The sequence below is a fragment of the Eurosta solidaginis genome, chromosome 1 (genome assembly GCF_040869045.1).
Source record: "Eurosta solidaginis isolate ZX-2024a chromosome 1, ASM4086904v1, whole genome shotgun sequence".
NCBI classification, from domain to species: domain Eukaryota; kingdom Metazoa; phylum Arthropoda; class Insecta; order Diptera; family Tephritidae; genus Eurosta; species Eurosta solidaginis.
In genome coordinates this window covers 89,082,935-89,099,350 of record NC_090319.1, presented here as the reverse complement: position 1 = coordinate 89,099,350, position 16,416 = coordinate 89,082,935, and the positions used below count along the sequence as shown (strand labels likewise).

At 37.0% G+C, this 16,416-nt stretch overlaps 2 protein-coding genes across 2 annotated transcripts in view; one reads left to right on the top strand and one right to left on the bottom strand.

The window, feature by feature from the left end:
- Lk6 (Lk6 kinase) overlaps positions 1 to 16,416 on the top strand; it is a 99,906-nt gene that overhangs the window by 16,268 nt on the left and 67,222 nt on the right. The window lies entirely within an intron of this gene.
- ClC-a (chloride channel protein 2) overlaps positions 2,113 to 16,416 on the bottom strand; it is a 247,584-nt gene continuing 233,280 nt past the window's right edge. Inside the window, exon 14 of the mRNA XM_067759045.1 lies at positions 2,113 to 3,121. Coding sequence (XP_067615146.1) covers positions 3,113 to 3,121 — 9 coding nt within the window. The 3' untranslated portion in view covers positions 2,113 to 3,112. The remainder of the gene's footprint in view (positions 3,122 to 16,416) is intronic.

Below are 16,416 nucleotides of genomic sequence, written 5' to 3'. Positions count from 1 at the left end.
TACGTCTCCTAGACCTATCTTTAAAAAACAATCGTATATATTTCAGCAAACAAAAAAGTTACTACTGAAAAACACCCCCACTGACAAGCTGGTAATGGTAGCTGAGACAACTGAGAATGAGAATATTCTCTCTTTACGATTGTAAAATATTAATTTCTTTAAACTTATTTTACAATGATACGACTTACTTACTTACTTCATTGGCGCTTAACCGTCTAAACGGTTATGGCCGTCCAACAAGGCGCGCCAGTCGCTCCTTCAACCGGCGCCAATTGGTCACACCAAGGGAGTTTAAATTGTTTTCCACCTGGTCCTTCCAACGGAGTGGGGGCCGCCCTCTACCTCTGCTTCCATAGGCGGGTTCCGATAGAAACACTCTTGGCCGAAGCAACATCATTCATTCGCATAACATGGCCTAGCCAGCGCAGCCGCTGCCTTTTAATACGACTAGTTAGAGTTAAATATAAACAAATCTAAGTACAATTTACATTTTGATTAAATTAATTAGTCAAATATTGTAACGCATTTAACTCACAGTGAAAACCATATATTCTTTTGAAATTTCAGTAAATCGGACCTATGATATAATATTTAACATCATTTAATGGATAGGGCTTATCCTACATGTCTGACGTTCCAGGTTCTGGGATCAAAATGAACTGGTTGCATCGGGACTTCATATTTACAAAACCTGTTTGTTTAATTCTTCTTTTTCATATACAAAGCTGCCAGATTTTATTTTAAATGTTTTTAATCATCATTTTCCTTATGTTCATTTAGACAGCAGAAGCCCTTCTAGGCAGGGACGGAAAATAATAATTTTTTTTTTCGGAGTCGAAAAAGTCCTGGTCAAAAAATTTTCCTGGGTGAAAATGTTTGAGTTCCCGGATATCCCTATAGCAATATCATATCGAATCATGCATCCTTTTTATTTTTCGAACTTTTTCCATAAAAGTCCACATATAAAAGTAAAATCTGTATCTTTATTTTTTAGTCCGATAGAACTAGTTAAACTCGGGCTTTAAAAAATAAAAGTCAGGAAATAAAAGTTAAATCCGGACTTTTATTTTTTAAGGCCAAAATAAAAGTCCGGAATTTTTTTAATTCCGAAAGCCGTTTCTTTGTTATCAAGCCGGGACTTTTATTTTGGCATTAAAAAATAAAAGTCCGGATTTAGCTTTTATTTTCGGCCTTTTATTTTTAAAAGTCCGAGTTTAACTAGTTCTATAGGACTCAAAAAATAAAAATCCGAAAATAATTTTTACCTTGATCCAAATATATTAAAAGTCCAAAATTAATAGTTTTGCAAGGAATTATACAAGGAATAAGAGTTTCGGCCCCTGCTTCTAGGTCATACAAGACGTTGCTTTTTGTGTTCTCCCTATTACCTAGCGATGACCGTGGTTTAGATTTAGTGCGCTGGCCCAAATACATTCCTTGCGTTCCAATGAACAGCGAACCAGATACCGATAAAAATTTAACATGCAAATGCAACAATAAATTGATCCATATGGTTCACATTGTTGTTGCATTTGCAAGTTAAATTTATATCCGTATGTGGATCACGCTTCATTGGAACGGCACAATTGTAAACTTTACCAAGTAAAGCAACTAACAGTTGATAGCTCAAAATTGTCACACACACAAACATTACTAATGGCCATATTACGAAAATCTTTAAGGAAATTTAAGTTACATTTTTAAGCAGACATAAACTGTGATAATTTTGGAAAATATAGCATTTAGGACACCTTATCTGCAGTAATTAAGAGAAAAATTTTGCTTATATTGGGGTATTTAGTTATTGTTGCCACATTTATCTTCAATATTGATACAAAGATTGAAGGCATATTGATGCAATGCAACTCTGCTCCTTTTGCTGCTCTTCATTCGACTCCATTCGACTCCCTTCTACTGTATTCGCAACATAACCTCAATTTAAGTTGCTAAACCATATGGTAAACAATGCTCAAATAAGATCTCTGCATCAAGTAACGGTACAACAAACATCAAAACTACCCTTTCAAAATACTATGTATTACTTTTTCCAACAAAGGTCGACACGGTAAACCAAATACCACGTCATACATATCGCCTGCTAAATATGAATACAGCATAAGCAATATATTAGCAATATATTTATTTATTTATTAGTCTACAAATTTAATACTGTTTTCACACAGACGGCTTATTGAATAATAAAAGCAGTTTTCTACATTAAGACGCTTATTGAGCTCAATCTTCCCTACAAAATTCGAATCTATTATTAATCCATTAGTAGCTAATCGAATGCCTAATGAAGTCAAAAGCACAATGCAACTCTGTTGGCAGCGTTCCGCTTCCGTTTCCGCTTCTTTGTTTTCAAAGCAAATGTCATTGTCTGCATGGCGGAACGATACAAGGTGGCCGCATCGAACAGCTGATTATAACCTTTTTTATTTGATTTGATACATCAACTACCGCCGCAGTACGATTTTGACATTTGTCCTTCGAATTTACAAGTAAATGGAATTTTTTTTGTTTGTAGGTATGTCACCATGTTCCCACCTTGTATCGTTCCGCCATGATTGTCTGTCTCATCCTTCATACTAATCGAGCAGTTACTTCTGTGTGAAAGCAAAAAATTTACGATTTCATTAGCAGGTGAAATGAGATCATTAAGTTTCTGTGTGAAAACAGTATAACAATTAATCAGACTAAATATAGTACGGATTACAGATAAATTACAGAAGTATACAAATTGAACAAAATTATATTATAAAATATGTATATACATTATTAAATCAGTTGTCGGGATGGACTTTGATGCCGAGCAACGGGAATTGATTATTAGTGCTGTCGGAATGAACGTGATTTCGAGCAGCTGATGTATATTTGACACACAACAAGTAGGGCTGCGATGTGTGGGAGGTGGGAAAGGACGTGATTCCAAGACACCCATTCAAATCAATGCGTATTTAAGGTAGTCAGCAGATATTTTTTTATTACGTAGAGTGGGTCACACGTATCAATGTTTTTGCAGTGCTTATTGAAGTCAGTACACAGACAACGAAGAGGTTCGTGCATTTCCAAATTCGATCTGCATGTGCTTATATGAAGCGGTTGAAAATGCCTAGATGGTCTAAAGGAAACATTAAATAAAATTTAATTTAAGTGCAATTAAATCTAAACGGCAACATTGGTTGTAGTAAAGAAAAACTTGATATATTATTGGTATAAGTTTTAAGCATTTGCTTCTCGCCCGCTATTCGCATATACATATGTACATATATATACCTCCATGTAGCGACAATGACGTCGGAAATTTTCGGAAAAAGGCGGGTGAGGTGAATAAAATAATAAATTAAAAATTGCAGCTACTATAAAATATAAAATAGTACCGCACAGATGATGATAAATGAGACCATTACTTAATAGATGCACGTTTTACCGGAATACGCAAACTAAAAATATAAATCGGATCATAATACATGTTTTAATGTTTTTGGGTTTCAAATACCTATCAGCGGAAACGTGCGAAAAATACGACTTTTACTTGTTCATATTCGCAATTTAATTTTAAGAACTATTTTTTGTTGAATATCGTCTGCTTCGAAATATGAGCCAAATCGGACCACAAATACGATCTTTTTGAATATCTCGATCCTTGCGACATATGGCGGCGATTTTTTGATGAGTCGTTTTATATTTCTGTATGTAGTATGTGTTCCAAATATGAGCTAAATCGGACAAAAAATAAAATTTTTTGAAATATATCGATCCATATGCCACCTGTTGTTGTTGTTGTAGCGATAAGGTTGCTCCCCGAAGGCTTTGGGGAGTCCTTTGCCGGATACAGATCCGGTACGCTCCGGTAACACAGCTCTATTAAGGTGCTAGCCCGACCATCTCGGGAACGATTTATATGGCCACATTAAACCTTCAGGCCATCCCTCTCTCCCCACTCTCAAGTTCCATGAGGAGCTTGGGGTCGCCAGATCCTCGTCTGTTAGTTAAACGGGATCCGCCGCTTGAATGTGAGGTTGACAATTGGGTTTGGAGAAGCTATATATTGCGCTGGCAACCTGAAAAGGTTGCGTAACACAACCCCTTGAATCTGGTATTTTAGTCGCCTCTTACGACAGGCATACCTACCGCGGGTATATTCTAACCCCCTAACCCGCTGGGGGTCATATGCCACCTAGAGGAGCTTTTTTTTACTTTTTATTGCATTGCCATCGGGTTTTGAACTATATTCCAAGTTTCAAGTTTGAAGCTTATCGGGAAGTTACTTAAATTTCAATTACAAAATTAGTAAAGAACGCTACACAGAGCCAAACGAAATAAAACCGCTTAAAACGACCTATCTCAGAATTTATCCTTTTTAGAATTAGGATAAAGAACGGCCCGGACTCTGAATTTTTTCATAAATGTCTACTATTATCTCAATATAGGAATGTATAGGGTGTTTTTGAATTAAATTTTGAAATATGGCAGTTTTGAACCGCATTGTCAAATAGGACGTTTTTCCAAAGTTGCTTAAGAGAGAGCTTTTCGAAACCGCAGCTGAGATATGGTTATACTCCACTCAGCAGTCGAAATACTGTTAAATATCGAACATTCTTAAAACCTTATTAAAAAGCTTAACTAGACCGAATTCAACTAGTTTGATAGTATAAAGTGTTGCCAGACGACAACATTAATCCTGATTTGCCGCTGACATATTAATGGCAGTATGAAGAACTAAGCAACCGGATAAACAAAGCGAAATATATATGTATGTGGATTAGTTCGCTGCAAAAGATCGGGGGGGGGGGGGGGGGGGTGTTGGGACGATCGATAGGAACACAGAAGCATAGGGATACAGTGAAGGTGGCAAAGTAGGACGAGCACTTCGAAGAGGAGAGGCGAGGACAAAGAAGTGGAAGAGTTCTTGAAGTATTTTACAATCATGTAGATAAAAACAAAAGTAGAAAAAGGATGTAGTATGTCAGAGCTACAATGAGGAGGGTTCATAAGGAACTTGAGGTCGCCAGAGCCTCGGATGCTGAAGAAACAGGATTCGCCACGGGGAGGCGAGGTTGACAATTGGTTTGGGGAAGCTATACATTACGCTATACAGCCTGTAGAATCGATTGGGTATTTGATTCGCCTCTTATGACAGGCACACCAGCCGCGGGCATATTCTAAGCCCACTTACCAGCTGGAGGTAGTCAATCATCTCATTTGTGAGAAGTATGTGACTTACTATTCTTCCCCAGGGAGCTCGGCTTGGACGTGGTACTGTGAAGAGAATCAGGGTAAAATAGACTTGTATGTATATATATGGGGTATTCCATCCCATTTCGACCAATTTTGAACCCGACCCCTTTAGAATTGGCTGAAAGTTTTTCTTCTTTTTTCTAGCTTACGAAAGACGTTTTTCAGAAGTTTTACAAATTTTTTCATCCAACTCAAAAAAAGTTATGAATTTTAAAAAAAACACCGTTTTTGTTTTCAAAATACTATAACTTTTTCAAAAATTTACCGTTTGGGATGTGTTTTTTTTAAATTTGTTTTTAAATGTACTTTTCGGAAAAAATTCAAAAAAATTTTAAAGTTTTTTTTTTTGTAATTTTTTAGTTTTTCGAGATTTTTCGAATTTCGCCTTTTTTTTTCTCATAAAAACTTCAATCAATTCTGCAATCATCCCCACTAATCCCGGAGTGGGCCGAGAATTTTTTTTATTTAATTGAAAAAAAAAACTTTAAAATATTTTTTTTTTGTATTTTTTCCGAAAAGTACATTTAAAAACAAATTTAACAAAAAAAAGAAAAATTTAATTTTGCAGGCTCGAAAATTATTTTTTTGGGTATGCGTAGTGGAACTTTTTTTCCTGAGCCCAAATCCTATCGAAAAATCGATGGCGCGATATCGGTTAATAAATTGACCCAGTCTAATATATGTATGTACATATCTGCCAATCGTATGACATCTGCCACGCAAGTTATGTTATTGATGATGACACAGCTCGGGTATACATAGGTCGCCAAGGGTTTCTTCTACCCTCGTTCATTGTTGTAGCGATGTGTTCGTATATGTAGAAGAAGTGGTTTACGATGTCCATAGAAGTTTGAGTCTACGAACGGCCATTTGATGTTATTTTCCTCTCTCAAGTAAAAGAGCGTGGTCCAATGTTTTCAAAGTCAAATCGTAAAAATTTTTTGATGCGGTTTCAAAGCGGTGGGTATTCGAACCATTTTGGTTGTATACAATGGAGATTCGCACCGACTCTTGTCAACTAAAAATGTTTAAAAAACGATTTTGCACTCTTCATTTCGTCGACACAATGGGCCTTATGCATAGAAAGCGAGTATTTTCCCAGACTCGACTTTCTGAATAATAGATAGGTATTTTGTTTGTGTCGTAAAAACAAACAACCCACCTTAATTTTGCCTAGCGCTCTGATTTGATTATTCTTTAGAATGTTCGCGAATCTAATTAACATTTGAAGATTTTAATGAATAAGTGAGGTGATATGACTTTTTGTTATTTAAAATACGAAAAATCTCAAAGTTTTCGCTGCTTGCAGTCGGTTAACCTCTGCACTGGCCCATTTTTTATTTTATTGCTGCGGCGAAAGTCAACGCCAATGCCGTCCCTAAAAAGCAATAAAAGTGCAAATAAAAACCGCAAAAATATACAACCAAAATACATACATACATAAGAGCATTAGACTGAATTAAAAAAAAATTGTTGATTTCTTCTTTACGATTACTTGTTGGCTTCTAAGCTGACATTGCTGGTTTCGAGATACACGACGTCCTTCACAGTCTCAAATTTATATCCGTCAACAGTAGCGTGGCTGCCAAGGCGCGAATGGGCCGGATCTCTCTTGGATGACGGCAAGTACTTCGTGTCACCACGGTTAAGTTCTGCTGCTGGAACTATCTTATCCAGCATTAGGTTGATAAAATCGCTCGAAAGGAAGTTGCATTGTATGTAGCCTCGTTTGGTTTCGAATGGCGCGGAGAGGTCCTTCCATATCCTTACGGTGCTGGTGGTGTTGCTCAACGTTATTTGGCAGAGCCTTATTAACTTTGCAGCGAGATTAAATTCAGACATAGCAGCATACAAGCAACTTCTTTTTGCGCTGTCAAAGGCTGATTTGAAGTCGACAAAAAGATGGTGAATGTCGATCTTTTATAGTGAGCCTTCTCAAGGATCTGTCGCATAGCGAAGATCTGGTCGATGTTAGATAAAACAGGCCTGAAGCCGCGCCTGATAGGTCCTATCAGCTCGCAAAATAGAACCTTATACGCCTTATACGCCATATTGCATGGTTTGCGGGAGCCGTTCTTGTTGATTGGGTACAGCACACTTGAATTCCGACCTTTTGGCATGCGGTCATCCGACTATACTTTGCATAGGAGCTGTTGCTCTTTACCAACTCTTCATCTCCGTGTTTGGAAAGCTCGGTGGGTGGTCCGTCATTACTCGGCTCCTTGTTATTCTTTATCTGCTATATTGTCATTCTCACTTCGTCAAAGTCGGGTGCCGGAACATGTTTTCCGTCATGGACGTGATCGGGCTCGTTTGCTCCCTCGCTAGCTAGCAATGAGGAGAATCGTTCCCTCCGCAACTTAAGCACACTCTGTACGTCAGTTAGCAGTTGGTCATTATCATTATCATTCCTGCATGGAATCTGCTCTGGTCTTGAAACCTCCCGTCATCCACCGGGTTGTTTGATAGAATCGTCGGGAATTATTCCTACCAGTTGGCATCTGAAGCTCCTCTCAGTCACGCCGTTTAGCCTCATGTAATATTCTTCTAAATAGACGTATCTTTTTGTGGAAAATTGGAAACTGTAGCGGTCTAGAGACTTGAAACTTAGAACATTTTTTGGAGAGAGAGATGAAAGTATGCAGTGCAATGTGTCCATAAAAAATTTGAGAATTTTCAAGTCTCTAAGCTTTGCCATTGATTTTTTTTTTGTCTAGGCAGGCTTTTTAGCTTGAAATTAAAATTTCGCGCAATATTTTCTTCATCCAAACATATCTTCAAGTATAAGTGTGATTGTTTTTAGCCAATGATAATATTTTTTCTGTAAGTAAAGTATATATTCAGCACACATCACTTTATGTGTTCACGTTGCCCCTACACCAAAACAAGCCTAACCATTTCTGATTTGATAGCCCGACTTTGTGTTGTTGATTTAAGAGCAGGCAACGGCAACAACTCCCTTCGGCTGTTTCCCGTTGCACTCGTTTGCTGAATTTTAGTTTTGCTTGTTTTCATTTTGTGTATATCTTGTCCTTCGTTAGCTTCGCTTTGAAGTATATTTATCGCAGTAGGCGCTTCGTTGAATTTACATATATGTTTTATCATTTCTCTTTGTTTTCTTTAATATTTTATTAAAAGCAAAATTATTTAACGCATCGCTTATATCTATCTTTTCACATACCCTCACAAGGTTTTATTATTGTTTGTTCGTATTCTTTTGCTTCACGAATTTCTTGCTTGTTTCATACTTTCAATTATCAGAGGGCCACGTTATAATAGAGCTATTTGGCTATAAAAATTAGGGCTGCAAATCACTTGAAACCCCGGTAAAAGCACCGATTATTAATTTGTGGTCAGATTGTAAAAATACAAAATTTTTGGAAAGTGACTATGATGCAACAGTGATGGGAGAACAATATTATCTAAATCGTAGTTCACAATCACGATTACCAATGCCGAAATCATAGCTCGAATCACAGCTCACGTCACAGCAAAACAATTAACTTCGACAACGTGGATCAACGTGTTCTTCGTGGTGCGTGCTGTTATCTACCGGATGTCGAAGTATATGTACATATGTATATGACATTCGTGGTTTACTGTTACATGTAACACTAAATAGATAAACACGTGAATTGGTTGCCATTATTACAGCAAATTGTCCTGGAGCTGTGATTGAGGCTGTGGTTTTATTTTTTGGTGAGCGTGAGCGACACGCAGATTCCGTCACTATCAGCCAGTAACGGCGAGTTCTACGAAGATGTGACTGCGATCTTCTGTAATGTTTCCGTCACTGTGACAAAATCACAGGTCCATAAATAATTAGCAACACTACTCTGCTCGCAATTCCGAAAAAAGTAGTAGTTCGCTTTAAATAAAAAAATGGCTTAAACTGGTTTTTAGCCCTGCATTAAAAGTCTACACATGAGTACACATACATTGTACATTGAGTTTTTTTATTGACTTTTCATGTTTTCTTTTGTTTTGTGTTTTTTTTCCTGTTTCGTTATGCACTTATTTCTTGATCGTATGCCTACGTGATATTTGGCTTTCTCTGCTCTTTGGTTGGGCTGTGTAGGAATGTATGTGTCGTCTGTTGCTTCTCCGCTGCTGCGTAAACACGCTGCTATGACAATTTTTCCTTCTAGTTGCGTCTACGCACGATATTTGTGCCAAACAAAATATGCTCTTTCTTTAGTATTTCAATTAAAATAATAATGCACAAATTTATTTCAACTTTCAAACGTGCTGAAAAAAATCCGTTTATAGCTTAAAGTTTGCTTATTTTCCCTATTTATATTTGACATCCTCAGAGGAAAAATGAACTTTTTTACCTGGCTTTAATAAGTTACAACAGAGTAGAAACAAAAAAATTCGGCAGTAAAAAAAGCCCTTAAAGAAATAACAGGAAGAAATTTGAAGGAATAATAATTTTCAACCTTCAAATAAAAATAATAATAAAAAATTGAAATTAAAAATACTATAAAAAAATAAAAAAATAAATGTAAGGCGCGATAACCTCCAAAGAGATATAAGGCCGAGCTTCTCGTCCAATTTACGTCGTGCTCCACGTGATTTTCCCTACAAATTGGCCGGACGGGACCTACATGTTTTATGCCGACTCCGAACGGCATCTGCAAGGCAGATGAGTTTTCACTGAGAGTTTTTCATGGCAGAAATACACTCGGAGCGCTTGCCAAACACTGCCGAGGGGCGACCCCGCTTAGAAAAATTTTCTTCTATTTGAAAAACCTATATCTAAAATTTTGATGTTGCTTTGCCCGGGGTGCGAACCCAGGGCATACGGTGTGGTAGGCGGAGCACGCTACCATCACACCACGGTGACCGAACTTCCTAAAATTTGTATACCAAAATTCCCAATTTTTCACAAATATTATATTTAAACAGCTATCACAGTTGATAACTGTGCTATGATAATTTAAAGACAATGTAGCGCGGTTCCATGAGAAAGTGAACCTTGGCGCTGATATAATTTTTCAAATAAAACTGGAGACGTGTGGATACTAATGTGTAAACGCCTTCAATCAACGTAAAAATATTAAATTTAATCATTAATTGTGTTTTCAATAACTTTTTTTTTCTCTTCAAGTAAAGTGATGATTTACCTATTTCAATTGGGTTGTTTTGAAAAAGCTCTCAAACAATTGCTGATTCAACACTCGAGTGATTAAAAATAAAAATAACTTCCTTAACTCGTCTTTATTTAATGAAGGTGATTTACGTATTAAATTATATTCTTATTATTAGATGGATCGAACAGTATTAGCTTTGTTCCACCCGTGACAAAAAAAGTCGAAAGTTGTTGTTCTCAAGTTTCAAAGTCGTTCCTTTAATTCATAATGTTATACATTATTAGAAAACTGTTGGAAATGTATCCAACGAAACATTTGTTAGAAATACGTAACCATTGCAAATACGCCTTATATCCGTATAGAGATATCAGCTAATTACGTCCGTAGAACCTAAAGTCCCAGCTGGTTTTATCAGAATGAAATATTGCGTACAATTGTTCCGCCCCTGACGTGGAATGTCTCTTAAAGACCCTTTAAAGTGGCCAGACTCACAAATCAGTCAGATAAGTCGCTTACATAATACTGATCAAAACTTCTACTAAAAAATATGGCTCATGTCCAGTCAAAATAAAATATTTGAATAAGTTCGTTAAATTTTTAAAAGCCACCATCGCCATCTTTGTAAAGCATACTCTGGACGAAGTTTTTCACAACCATCCCATCTTAAATATACATACAAGTATATGATATGGATGTAAAAAAGACATGTCTTTACATATAATTCCTCTAATTCATCACAGACGCAAAAATAGCATAAAAGTAATAAATGCAAAAATATTTAACCAGTTAGGCAGTAGAGCGCATATAGTTCAGTCATTGTTATTTGCTTCCTCTAGCTTTTCACCAATTTAGGTTGATTTTAACTCTGTTTTGTGTTTATATATATATATATAGCTTTATTTGCATAGCTTTTTTTTATGTGTATCTACATGCATAGCCGACAAAAACATACAATCTGCGTTCATAAATATTCAATGAGTTTGTGTGGGCTGTTTTAAAGCCACCACCCAATTTCCAAAACTCGTTACTTGTTTTATGATCGATCCAACCTAAGCGAAAGAAACAATTCGAAGAGTTCCTTATTTGGTGTCTGTTGTTGTTTTGTTTTTTTATTGTGCAAGTCAATGGCTGTCAAGTTGGTTGACAGTTTTTGGCAAAATTTTATTCTTGACCGACATTGCATCTAAGACAAATGAATTTGATAAAAATTTGTTGTTGCTTGTCATTTGATTTGCTTGAAAAAGACGTGCCGATGCCGTTGATATCGCGTTGTTATGAGGTTTTTAAAAGCACTCGCGGCCGTCGTAGTGTGATGGTAGCGCGCTCCGCCTACCACACCGAAGATCCTGGGTTCAAGCCCCGGGCAAAGCAACATCAAAAATTTTAGAAACAATTTTTTTCAATTGGAAGACAATTTTTCTAAGCAGGGTGGTCCCTCGATAGTGTTTGGCAAACACTCCGAGTGTATTTCTGCCATGAAAAGCTCTCAGTAAAAACTCGCCTGTCTTGCAGAAATAAAATGTCATGTTTTCAAATTGTCAAAAGCAAAATACCCAAAAGAGATGCCGTTAACATCTTTCAATTTAAAATCGGTCGACTTTCATTCTAAAATATCGTTTTGATTTAAAGAAGAATATTGAAATCAATGTTGTGAATACAGGGTCTTTGTAAAATTTTAATTATGTCGAAGCGCCGAGGCTTATACGATTTTCACCCATTACGCAATGACATCCACTTAGACTGCTTATGATTCGAGGGCGGCATCCTTGGCCGAATAGTCACTCCCTAACGTTTCAAGGTGTTTCTCTGGTGCAGCTCGACAGCATAGCGCGACAAAAGCATCCGTTGGAAAGTCTTCGGAGCTAGAGCTTCTAGGAAAGTTACGTCGACGAAGGTATAAGTTCGAAGTCGCGGTCCTATTGCTTCTGTGCTGGCATATGGTGTGAGAGTCAGGAGGCGTCGTAGCGACTGGTGGTCGGGATTGCTACTGTTCGCACATCGGGTATTGTAGCTCTTAACTGGAGGTGGCCTTTTCACGAGAGTCATGAGTATTAATAGACCATTAATAGCAATCGTAAGTCGCCTTTGTGCGTGACCGTCAAGGAGCCACAAATGATTTAAAGAAATTGTGTTCGTGACGATTATTGGGAGTTAACCCTAGGTGAAACTACGCTTTGCACGAGATATACAGACAGAAGTGTGACTATTTTATGTATCTACTTCTTTTAAGCAGACGTAGCAGTACCAATTCCAAAAACCGGGGTTAGGTTCGAAGCCTCTGTGGAGTAAGTGAACGAGGGACAATCCCTCCGCAAGGAGCTGCTCCTGAAAATTTTTGAACGGTCTGCGAGATCTTGAGGCAAAACCCCCAGATCTTTCCGAAATGGCCAATACGTAGTTTTCCTTAACTCTTTCAGCGGCAAAGATTCAAGAAAAATTCTACCCCCTTGTGTAGCAGAGAACTTTTTTTTTTTTTTTTAATTAAATGTTTTTATTTTAATAAAAAATGATCAAAACATAAAATGAATTCACCTAAAATTCTTAGATGATTAATATTTTTGTTAAAAATAATATTTTATAGTGGTTCAATTTATAGACCATGGCCACTTGAACTACTTTTATGATAATCTTGGAAGCATCTTTTATTCTTTGATAAACACAACGGTACATTGCATGTTCCGCAAATCCAATCTGTTCTTATTTGTTTTTTCATTGTGCTGCACATTATGTGGCTGATTCATATTTCTTTTACAAATAATAAGCAAAATAATTTCCAATGAAAAAAATACCTTTCGTCGTGATGGTTCAATATAAGTACCACAACAAAATACACTATCAGCAATAATTATGTTGTAATATTATTTCCAAAACATGAAAATACAAACTTGAGAAATATATCTGTCCAAAAAACATCAATTTTTATAATTATTTTATAAAAAACTATTTTTTCTTAATTTTTTTCAATAACCATCCACTGCGTTGCACAAAATTTGCTTTACTGACCATAAAATGTACATAAACTACGCAATTTGCACAAATCGACAATATTTCTGCGAACATTATTGCTTTATTGTCCCGTTATCAAGTGCGGTTCAATTTTTAAACCTTTGAGACTTAAGTGATAACGTAAAAAATATGTGGTACGAAAAATGTACCACCGTCGCGGAAAATATGTAAAATATATGGTACAAAAATTAAACCATTGCCGCCGAAAGAGTTAAATACATACAAACAAAACCTTTCCTAAATATTATATTTTTAAATAGAAAAATCAAGCTTTTTAAAGCAAGAACACCGGCGTACGCCGGCACTCCGCCCACGCCGCCGCCCCCGGAATATAATAGAGCCTACGCCGCCGCCGCCGATAAAGTTATCGGCGTAAACCTCTAGTCGGCATAAAACGAGTAGGTCCCATCCCGTCAATTAAATAGAATAGAAAAATTTAAAACAAAATTAGCACGACACAAATTGGAAGGAAAGCTCGGCCTAAAATCTCTTCGTAGGTTATCACGCCTTACATTTTTTTTATTAAAAGCACTGAAAGCAGCACGAATCCATAGATTTTGTCATATGTATAACCACTTCTCCCCCTATATGGGCGACCAGCGATGAACTGAAACCGTAGAAGATAACCGATTATTTCGAATCTTGTAAGAACTGAAAAACGGATCCAAATGAAGTTCAAATAGGTTTTAGAAGAATTATAAAAACATTAAATACAAAAATAAAGCTGTACCTAACCTTTTTCTAAGGCCCACTTGCAGAACGGCAAGTTATCTTTTTAATTCAGAGTTATCTTCTTACGACGGGTTAAGCTCATACAATTTTGAAAAACTTTAAAATTATCTCTAAGCTACAAAGGTCTACAATCAAGCTCAAATATGCATCCGTCTTTATCGCAGAGAGAAGATTATTCGGAATAGAATACATTTTTTTATTGACCTTCCACATACAATGATGTCGAAATTTCTGCCAAACCTTGCATCAGCAAATTTATATTTTTTTTATCTGTGCGTTTTTCAAAAACATAACTCATCAATTTATTGGACTTTTGATACTCACCGCGTGTAAAAAATATGTAGTGTGCATGAGTGTACATTTGGGATGGTAATTTTTATACTGCAAACGATATTTTCTAAATTATATCGATTTTAGTTTGATGTCAAGGTGTCAAATGAATTTCAGAAATAAATTTTCAAATACCATACCAATGGTTCTTTATCAGCCATGCTTTTTTTGTATGCCTAGGCCATTTTACGACATGCTCATTCTAGCTGAGTATCCAAACAATGATTTCAGATGCTCACTTTTAAACGTTGATGTAATTGACGGTGAAAATTGTCTCACAGTGCATTACTTCGCAACTAGTGCTCAACACATTCCATCGCAGAGAGTTCTAAAAAAACTTCGTGTTGGCTAGTTCTCAACCAATCCAATTTCGGACGGCTTTAAATACTTTGAGAATAGCTTTTTTAAAACGATTATTGACAATCGATACGTCGAAGAGTCTTGTAACCACTGCGGAACGATATGCCCAGGTCTAGAACTTTTTACTTTACTTTTTTCATATAACGTTTTTAAGAGAACAATAACTATTTGGACTTTGTAAACAAGGGATCACGCGCCGCATTTCGATATTTCGATAAGAAAAATCGATGCATTGGAAATATCGAAAAGTGCAACAAATTGGATAAAATCGATTGTTTTAGTTCATCGATGTATGTACATCTTCCTAGCTCACATTAGGCCGTCTGCTATTCCCCAGTTCGAGTTTTTTTGTACTGTTGCCATTTTTTGGAAAGGTGTTCCCCTAAAAAAATACTAATTTAAACAATCATCAAGAACATGTAAGGTTGCGCTAAACTGGCCGGTCCGCTGCTTACATAGACTACACTAAATGTGTCTATATATTGTTACCAGAAGTTTTTTAGGATCATAGTTGGGCACAGTGCACTAAATTTTCAACTCCACCACCAAACAATTTTTAGTGCTGCCGTGCTTGGGCACTGCGACCTTTATTTAGATCTATTGTGCTTGACCTTTCAGCCTTTTACTGTATGAAGATATGAAGAGGCTTTTGTTGCTTACAACAGGCTCTTCAGGCTCTTTACTCCATATCACGAAGGGATTAAGATTTACGCCACATAGATGGGAACGTCTATGCCTTGCCAGAGCGACGCACTTGCAGAGAAGGTGACTGGTGACAATCTCATTAAAACGACAGATTTGTGTATCGGAAAGATTTAACGTACTTTGGTGATATCGTTGACAATAGTATCCCGTATTGAACCCAGTGAGAGTTCGTGAGGCCTTCTCCGCTTAGAATAATGAGTTTGGCTGATACTCTCGTTGCTGTGAGTATAAAGAATTTGGTTTGTCTTTGCCCGGGGCATGCAATCCAGTTCTGCTTGCACTGCTTTGTTTCCCAATTGCTTATGGTTTATCTAGTATGTGCCTTTGGCAGTCCACAGAATCGCTCTGTACCATGGAATCCTGCTTGGCTAGGTAGTCTGCGTTGTCATTACATTCATGGGCCTAATGCTCGGAAACCCATTCTAACAAAACCATATTTTCTAGCTCCCAGATCACTTAGTACTTTAATGCATTCATCCACTAGCTTAGAGATAATTGTGTTAGACTGCAAGGCTGCCTGGCTGTCGGAAATAATAGAAGATACTTATCGAAGATAAGCCTCTTCGTAGACATTCTTTACCACAAACTCCTATTGTATGGATTTCTGCCTTAAAAATAGTAGCATCCCGCTGGTATCGATTTCTTGAAGTTCGGCACAAAGATCCCCGATTCTCCGCCATCAAGTTTTAATCCATCTGTGAACCACAGTTCTGTCCACCATGCGGCACCTCAAATCTTCGTGAGATTCTAAGCGTTGGGTCTTTGCAACACGTAGTTGCAATATATGATTTTCTATGAATTTTGTTGAAATTTCGTAGCTGGAGTTAGTTTGAAGTATTAGTGCAGGCAGTGTTGCCCGTTCTCTATTAAAACAGGGATGGAAGGTATTCTAACTAAGGCCCTTAGGCTGACGCCAGAGTGGAAGCGAGAAGCGTTGCTATAATGTAAA